The sequence below is a fragment of the Caenorhabditis briggsae genome (assembly GCF_000004555.2).
Source record: "Caenorhabditis briggsae complete genome, chrX, whole genome shotgun sequence".
Lineage (NCBI taxonomy): Eukaryota > Metazoa > Nematoda > Chromadorea > Rhabditida > Rhabditidae > Caenorhabditis > Caenorhabditis briggsae.
The window spans coordinates 9049868-9058971 of record NC_013491.2 but is presented as its reverse complement, the minus strand read 5'-3'; the positions used below and the strand labels follow the sequence as shown (position 1 = coordinate 9058971).

The 9104-nt window shown below is 37.7% G+C and overlaps 3 protein-coding genes across 3 annotated transcripts; 2 read left to right on the top strand and 1 right to left on the bottom strand.

Annotated features, from left to right (window-relative positions):
- Window positions 1-345: 345 nt before the first annotated feature.
- On the top strand, window positions 346-1088 carry CBG14311 (the record flags this gene model as incomplete). Its single annotated transcript, XM_002644400.1, has 2 exons — window positions 346-390; window positions 498-1088. 2 exons carry the CDS (start codon window positions 346-348, stop codon window positions 1086-1088), a joined length of 636 nt encoding a protein of 211 aa, XP_002644446.1.
- Window positions 1089-3304: 2216 nt separating this feature from the next.
- CBG27659 lies at window positions 3305-4925 on the top strand (the record flags this gene model as incomplete). The annotated part of the gene is made up of 3 exons (XM_045239537.1): window positions 3305-3405; window positions 4074-4733; window positions 4778-4925. The coding sequence occupies 3 exons, from the start codon at window positions 3305-3307 to the stop codon at window positions 4923-4925; spliced, it is 909 nt and encodes a 302-aa protein (XP_045099499.1).
- A 1068-nt stretch (window positions 4926-5993) lies between these two features.
- On the bottom strand, window positions 5994-9104 carry Cbr-sup-12 (the record flags this gene model as incomplete). The annotated part of the gene is made up of 6 exons (XM_045239536.1): window positions 5994-6113; window positions 6151-6352; window positions 7368-7437; window positions 7627-7756; window positions 8716-8873; window positions 9026-9104. 6 exons carry the CDS (start codon window positions 9102-9104, stop codon window positions 5994-5996), a joined length of 759 nt encoding a protein of 252 aa, XP_045095389.1.

The window sequence follows — 9104 nt, the reverse complement described above, 5'->3', positions numbered from 1 at the left end:
CTTTTTTTTTCATTTTCAAAGTTTTAGATATTCATTATTTATTGTTTTCCATCATGCAATGCAGATAACCGTCATTCTGAACGGAATCCAAACGAAAAACAATTTGTTTTCTATGCCATCCCACTCTAAAAAAGGCGCTCAGACTTATGATAACCTCTTGAATGGGAAAAATGACGAACAAAAGGCAAACAAAGGGGACCGGTAGCAGCAGCGAGCAGATGATCCACCATTTACGATTCGTATTGGTATCAGTGATTATCGAAACCGGAAACTAACACTCAAGTAGTTGATTTATAAGCGCATGGCCGGAAAAGTGTGAAGTATCATTTTCTGTGATTTCAGATTATGATTTCCTATTCTCTATTTCTGTGCGTACCATTGGTGTTAGCGGTGAGTTTTCGACTGAATTTGAAATACTTTGCAGGAATTCGAATTGGTAAACTTTCAAATTTAATATTCTTCTCGCAACTTTTAGAATATATATGTATATATTCCAGCAAGTTCCTGTCTATCTCCGTACACCTGCCCTTCCTGGAACTGTATTAGCTGCTGCTCCTGTGGCTCAACTCCAATGTCCCCAACAATGCCTTCCATCTTGTCTCCCATCGTGCTTGGTTGCTCAATCTCCGTCCGCTATATACCAACCATATGCACCAGCAGTCGCTGGTGCCACCCCATATCAAATTGTACAATCAGTTTCTCAACCTGTAGTTGCTCCAGCCCCAGTTGTTGCTAGTGGATACCAACCATACGGACCAGCCTACGCTCCATACGGACCTGCATATATTCCAGTGATTCCATCTTGTTTGAGCCAGTGTATGCCCACGTGTGCTCCAACCTGTGTCGAGCAGGCATCAACTCCCAAACCACAACGCGACGATTTGCCAACTCCACCACCAGAGACAGTTCCAACGCCAGCTCCGGAAATCCCAACTACGCCTTCTCAGCCAATAGATGTTGTTCCTTGCAAATGCCTAATCAAAATTACCATCACACAAGGAAACAAAGTGGTTTCGAAGTGCGGACCAAATTCATGCTCATGCCCGAAGAACTATACCCAATGTGGATCAAACTGCTGTAAAGCTTAAATTGATGCCTATTGTTAAATTATTCGAATTTTCAACTGTTGTTTTAAATGAAATGCTTCGTTTTATTTCTCATTTTTCTTTAACCTTCTGAACAGTGCACAGCAAAAATATCATCATTTGACGCTCCTAGTAAAATATAGTAAACTTTGAGGCCCTGAAGAAGTAGTCCAGAACTTGAAGTGCAAAAACGATCAATCAGAAAACTGAAGCGCTAATTTTTGTCAGTTTGCTCTGAATTTTTATGACTGTCAACTTCGAGCTCAATTATCTCGGTTCCTATGAGAAATGTCCCAAATATGTCAATTAGTGAAATATTGGTGATATTATTTAAAAAAATTATCAGTTGAAAAAGTTTCAATATCCTTAACAGGAATTGATATAGTTCAGCATAAAATTGACGGTTTGGAAGAGGCTTTTAAAAAAGCAAGTACGGTATCCGAACACAGTGTCTGAAACTGTAGAAACGTTTTCAGCTTATTATAAAAATTATTGTACTTTGCTCAAACAATCATTATGAGTTATATAAATAAGAATTCTTCGTACCGACGGCGTCCCAGTATTGCGAAATCCAATCTGAGATTTATGCAAACGCGCCCGGCGGAACACGCGAAAGCATCTCCTTTTTTCTTCTCCGTCGTTTTCTCTGCTTCTCGTTTATCTTCCTTGTTCTATCATTTCATGCGGCATTTTTGAAAAATTATTGTTAAGTTTTCATGAACATTTTCGTATCACTCCTGACCCTTTGTTAGCTTTCTTTTGGAAAAGTTGACAATGTACGATTTCTGATAGTTTGAAAACCCGCCATGTATAATGATGTGCAAGTTTGCCAAGTTAATTGAAATGTCTAACTGTGAAGAATAATGACTTTCTTGTAACTTTTCAAACCTCCCTCAAAATGTCTCTTTTATTACTATACTCATTAGAATATTTTTAAATGATCAGTGTCTGAAGTCTTGTTAGTGACATAAAAAGTCCCGAAATTCTGATTATTCATTGACGCAGAAACATATGTCATATGCTTCCAGTGGGCAGCTGAATGTTTTTGTGATCTAACTATTTTGTATGACATGTTTTTGATTTTTCTTTCAGTGTTCTTCACTTGTATTCTCCTAACAAAAAACACACAAAAACCTTACTTCGGTACGGACAATAGGCTAGCATAACCCAGAAATATTTCCTATTCTTTTTACTGTGCCATCTTCTTTTCGTCATACTTGTGGCAAAGATAGCCGGCATGCGGACCGGACCGGGCCGGGCCGGGCCATGGCCGGGCTGAGATTTTTTTGAAAGCGGGGCGGGCCGGGCCGGAAAAAATTACACATGGCCGGCCCGCGGGCCGGCCCTCTTTTTGAAAATTTCTAAATTTTAGAGCAAATCATCATTTTTCAAGATGGCTTTTCTCCTTAATAAATAAAAATCCACACTAGAGAACGATTCTGTCAAAAAAAAACTGTTTTGATGTCGTTTTTAGAAAAAAATTTCATCCTTGGCTTAATGAAGTTTGATTTGTTTGCTAAAAATTCAATTAAATTGACTTTTTCGGATGGTTATATGCATTTCGATTAATATTTGTGCTATTAAAAATATATTGGCACATTTGAAAAGTAAAATTTTCGGAAAGTTGTCCTAGGCGGGCCGAGGGTTTTGAGGCAAGCGGCCCGGCCATCCACATGCATGCTTTTTGTACACGTTGGCTGTTCCAATAACTGTCGAAAAATAACTTGACCTAATTTACAAGCCTTCTCCATCATCACATTTATCGAATAGAGAAGAGCGCGCGCAGCTTGCCATTCTGAAATTCCTCGTTCCCGTGCCTCGTCTCTGTATGACGTAGCACTTTGCATATGAACGCTTGTCCTTTGAGAAATAGCGTTCACAGAGACTAGAGGAAAAAGATGCGTACGGTTCAAAACAAAAAATCACGCAATGACACTCTAGAACATTCGTCTTCGCTTTATGAGAATAGTATTTGTCATCATTTTTGAATGATGCGCCCACGCTTTTAAGCTTTTGTACCTTTTTTTGTGAATTTTTCTACAATGGGCTAGAAGATTAATCGCTACAAAACACGATACTTAATCTTACATAGAAAATAGACTCTTTCCATTCAAATTTTTCTTCTCAAATTGAGCGATTTCTTTGTACTTCTAAATCTTCCCGGATTTCAAATAACGTTACATCAGTTCTCAATATTGTTCCAGAAAAATCAACTTGGAATGACGCGTCCAAAGAAGAAGAATCTTCAAAAATCGGTGCCAACCAACCCAGGCCGTATCATGCTTCTCGAGGAGGTGTCAAAATTTTCGTTGTGCGAGAAGTAAGCGATTACTGTATTTCTGCTGTAAAACAGAATAGAATATTGAATTGAATGGTTTCCAAACTTATCTTAGAGGCATTTTGAAGATATAGAGTTTGAATTTAAATTTTAAAAAATGCAAAACTGTTCCGATATAATAAAGATTAAAGCTGAGAAGGGGTTCCGTATTGAGTGGTTTATAGATTTTGATATTTCAAAACTTCACTAACCAGAAAAAATGATTTTTGGACACAAAACACTGATAAACTTCCAACTTTTGAAACCAATATGAGCCACGTCTTGATGAGTGTTGTAATAAAAATGGAAATTATTGTTATATAAGAAGGAGCGATTTTCAAAATTTTCAATTTTCATCCCAAATCACTTCGATTTCCAAAATTTCTGTGAAGTTTCAGTAAAATCACGTGAATTTCCAAAATCCCAGAACTCGAACCGTTCGAGTTCTGTGAAAAATCCCAGAAATTGCAACGTTCAATTTCTGTGAATCACGTAAAATTTCCAAATTCCCAGAAATTTTGGAAATCGAAGTGATTTGGGATGAAAATTGAAAATTTTGAAAATCGCTCCTTCTTATATTATGCTGGGTCGAGAATCATTTCATCATTTCTTGGCACTGTTTTCCAAATACAATCCTTTCTTAACATTTAACTTAATTTTTCTTTTTTCAGGTTTGCAACTTCCATGTGCTCTTATATTGGGAAACAACTTGTCACCGAGGTCTGTGGTGGCATTGATCTTCGTCTCAAAATTCAACTTCTCTCTAATCAGTTCTGCAGCTTGGTTCTTCATCGTGTGAACTCTGACGAGAAATTCAGTTTGTTACTGATGGCGCATAGAAAACTTCCAGAGAACAAATTTTTTCTTAATTCTTCAAAAATCAACGGAATCCATGCAATTTACCAGATCTCAGTAGACGGAAGTAATGGAAAAATCAGCGCCTATCTGAAAGATGAGGAAGATCTCAAAAATGCCATGAAGTACATGATCTCTCATATGACACGTGTATTCACTAAGAACGTCTGCATTGACATCTCGAACGTCAGCAATAACTTCGAGAAAAAAGTGATGAAGATGGTTCGCTCAAAGAAACTCGACGTCCATTGCTACGGGAATTACCAAGAGAAGCAGGTAGCATTCACAAAGATTCAAGAGTTCAGCGCGTATCCGAGAGTGGTGATCAAGAATCCAATTATCTCCAGTGATCAGCTGAAGTCATTCTTCGATGAGTGGAAAATCGGAGTCATCAACAGGGAGTACGTTCGCTTTGAAAACATGGATGACGTTGACTTGGATAGCATGTTGGTGGGGCTTGAAGTCTTCAATCCATTGTAAGTTGCTCCAATCATTCGTCTCAATTTTTCTCGGATTTCAGGAAGGTCATGTTCGTCGAGCAAGCCATGGTTAAGCGAGAGAGCGGTGAAATGGCTCTGGTCGAGTACAACAAAATCTCGAAGGAAGTCAGGCTGATGGGGTATCCGATCACTGTGCCACTTGGTTGTGTCGGAGACTTTGGAGTTTGATTTAATCAATAAAGTGTTAAACTGTTAAATGTTTGTTTGAAAAAATAACGAAAAACCAAAGCGTTTTTTTTCTAACACAGAATTCGCAAACTTCGAAAAATTCGCGGAAGGTCTCTGGGATCTCAAAAAATTGGTTGCTTAGAATTTTTTCCATGAGCTGAATAATGAAGATAAAATATGAGGAAGCCTTCTGATTTTCGGAGTGGCGTTTTTGAAAATTTTTTCAGAATGTCGAAGATGCTGTTTTTCCACAATTTTAGGTTGAAAACTCCATATTTCGCAAAAAAATTGATGAAAATGTGACAAACAGAGTCCGAAAATGCGCGAAATAGTTATTTTGCACAAGACCAACAAATAAACTTTTTGCGTGCGCATTAACGCAGTTCAAAAATCCTTGATTTCTAAAAAACATTTGACAATATTCTTGTCAGAATTTTCGGGACTCCGACTTCCGTTTCCAAAATCCCTGACCTAATAGCCCGATTTCTGTTCATGAATATCAGAAGGCATTGCTCGTGAAAGCGTGTGAGTTCTCTTCAAAGCTCATCCTTTTAAATTTTTTATTGCAAGAATTGAATAAATGAGTCTATCAAATTCCAACACACCATATTAAAATTTTTGTTATTGAAAAAAATTAAAGAGGAAAGAAGGCTGTTCAAATGGTACGCTGAAAATCAGTAAAAAAATAATCAGGCAATTCTGGCGGTTGACAAAAAGAAAAAATCGAAACGTAGAAAACCCACATTCAAAAATATTGGAGGAGGCTGTCTGTGACTACAGTAAAGTTCAAGTTCAGAAGGGATTGAGATGGAGGATGAATAGAAGGATAAAAGGGACAAAAAATATAATTTTTTTTTGATAAAATTGCGTTAGGTGAAAAAAAGGGTAGAAGGCGCAAAACTAGACCAAGATGTATCAGGCTATCATAAAAACACCGATGTTCTCTTATTGGCAAAATTAGTTGGCGATTTATTGCTGCTCAGGGAAAATGACAAAAAATAGTTTTGGGGGGAAGGGAGAGAGTGACGAAGTTGTAGAAAAAAATTATTAGAGTTTTGTTTTTGGGTTTTACACACGTTGGTGTTCAAGTTGTTGTTGGGCAGCGGCCAATTGTAACTGGGAGCTTCCAAGATTGTATGCTGCTTGTGGAACGAGACCGTAGCCAGCCGGATAAGCAGCAGCATATTGCTCAATTGTGGTTGGACCAGCAGCAGCGACTAAAAACATTATACAAATTTTCAAAGAATTTAAAAATATTTAATTTACATTTTCCTTGTGATGGGAGTCCGTAAGCAGCGGCTTGTGGGTTCTGTCCCATAACTGCAGCAAGAGCAGAATAGTCAATCAATTGTTGTTGAGCGGCGGCTCCTTGAGTGGCAATCAACGGATTAAATCCAGTAACCGCCGGATAGTACATTTGAGGAAGCCTGAAAAAATAATTAGTTAGATACAGTAATCCAGCTGTAGTTTGAGGAATGTCAAATGCCAAATGCTCGAAATGAGGCAACAGTGTTGATCACAATATCACCCAAAAAAACACGCTCATGCGTGATGAAAAGTCAAAAATTGATAGTTCCCAGAAAAAAAATCAGCTAAAATTTTGCAATTTTTCGTTGCTTAATTTTGTTTTTGAGTTAGTGCAAATTGAACTTTCAACATATTGGGATAGAAGGAGAATAGTAAATAAAAATCAGCTCTCAACACTGCTACGGCATCATTGAAAGACGGTTTCAGAGAAAAAAATCAATAAAACGACGTAACCAAACTATAGCAAAGTTTTTAGATATGCGTGATGTTTTTTTTTCAGTTTTTGAATTGATTTAGTTAGAGACAGCCATACCATATCCAATCTACAAAGAAAGAAATCAAACTCCCACCAAAATGAAGAAAAAAAACAACTTTCGGGTGCTCAGTTCATTCAGGACTATATATGCAACTCGTTTTCACCAAAAAAAGGGAAGGTTGGAAAGATGAAAAATTGAAAAAAAAAATCATAGGTTTGGGAAATAGGTGAAAATAAAGAGAAAGAGAGTATGGACACGTCAAAACACGGCACTAATTGTATTTATTGCTTTTTTTGGTTGGAAAGAAATAGTAATGTATATTGGCACACGTCAAAGCACGCCTAACCTTTGGTTTTAGGCATCCGCGGGAGGACTCGATAGTATCAACCAGCCACTTGTCTTAAAATTATTGTCAATTAATATTAAAACGTGTGAAGAAGGTTGGAAAACACCAAGAGATAGTGTTTTAATTGGGAACTCGAAGAAAAAACTACCTATGGGAGCTAATTGTCGGTAGTGTTCGTTGCGTAGGGTTTTTAATCGTCTTTTTTCATCTTGGATCACGCACAGTTTAAGTGTGAATGATATGGATCAGATATAGGTATGGTTGGTATAGAGAAAGAGAGTATCAAACACAGGCAATCACCATGAAACTTACCCGATTCGTGGAGGGAACAAAGCCTGAAGTTGAGTGGTGAGTGGAAGTTGAACTTGTCCAGCGGCCAGCGCTAAAATGACCAACTTGGTGATTTTTGGTTAACACAGACAAAAACTGAATAGATGCGCGACACAAACAATATCCGTTGGTTATGGTGGTTGTGGAGGAATGGTAATGTTTAGCAGAAGCCAAAACACACTTGGGGGAGGAGAGAAAAACGGTTTTGTTGGCGAATCGTTGAATCTGTAACTAAACGTACCGGCTAGTTGAACATTTGTTCTTGGCTTGGCTCCAAGGTAGGCAAGGTTGACGTTGGCTTTTCTTCCATCGATGATTGGATTTGGATCTTTGCAGGCGCGATCAGCAGATGCTTTGTCTTTCATTGTCACCTAAAAATTTAAAATAATGAAAAACAATAATCTGAAATTTTTTGTACGAAATGATGTTCCGTATTTGATCTACTAGAAGCTAAACTTATACGCGCACTGTGAGCTTGACTATATCCGTTCCTCCAAAAAATAAAGATATTCTGTCAAATAATTAAATGTTTTCCGTGAAATTAGTAACCTTTTATTAGTTGACCAATTTTTCATATATCTTATAGGAACATAGATAATGGAGCTCAAAGTGCAAGATGTTATAATGATTACGGTAAATTAGTTCAGAACGCATGAATGAATTGATAAAATTATGGTGAGTCGAATTTTACCTACTAGTTCTAATTAAAACACAAATGAAAACTTTTAAAATCAAAAATTACAGTAATCCTGTTTCAACGATTTTGCATAAAACTACAGTCTTGTTTCACGCAATTTTGTCTGAATTTACAGCAGTTTCCTATTCGGTTCAATTCCTGCAGCAGGGTATAAGTACCGTAACCCCACTGTTGTTAATTCTCTAGTGCATCATCTCATTTACTCTAAAAAGTCTGCTTCGGTAATCCCATTTTCTCTTCTTAACTCGGCCCCATCCACTTGAACTCTTCATTGTTACATAATCATCTGTTGGAGATATAAGGGATAAACAAATTGTCTCTATTTATACAAACACGCGTGCAAATCATAACGAAAAAGCCGCCTGAGAGTTCCCGCGAACTTTTCGGCGCCGATCTTGGAGATTTCGATTTTTCCGCAAAACTTATTTTCGTAAAAACTCGTGTCCTCTCGTAGCGACCCCACCTCGAGAAAATATTTCTGTCCTAAATGAGTGAAACACGCAACAACACAAAAAAAAAACGGATAGTCGTGTGATGGGTGATTGATGATGATGAACCGTTTTATATTTCTCTAATTGACCTCGAAACAGGACCGCTAATTGTTTTAATTCTTTTGGGTTTTTCATGACTTACAAATCCGTATCCACGGCTCTTCTGTGTGTTGCGATCGGTGATAACAACGGCCTCCTCGATGTCTCCAAACTGTTCAAAGTACTCGTGAAGGGTTTTGTCACTGGTGTGATACGGTAAACCACCGACGAAGATTTTGGTGAACATGGTGTCACGTGAACCTGAATAATAGGAAAATGAAGATGGTTCTCGTTTTTGAAATTTTCTCTGGTTCTCCTGTTCAAAGTGGAACCATATGTGTGGTTCTCTTTCAAAATAATGAAACAGAAAGAGCTACTGAAAACTTTAAAAAAGAACAGTTCAAGAAACTCACCAACTATTGGTTCCGCAGTTGTCGATTGTGCCAGAGCAGCAGCGGCATGTACTAATGGATCCTGGACTTGACCGTACAT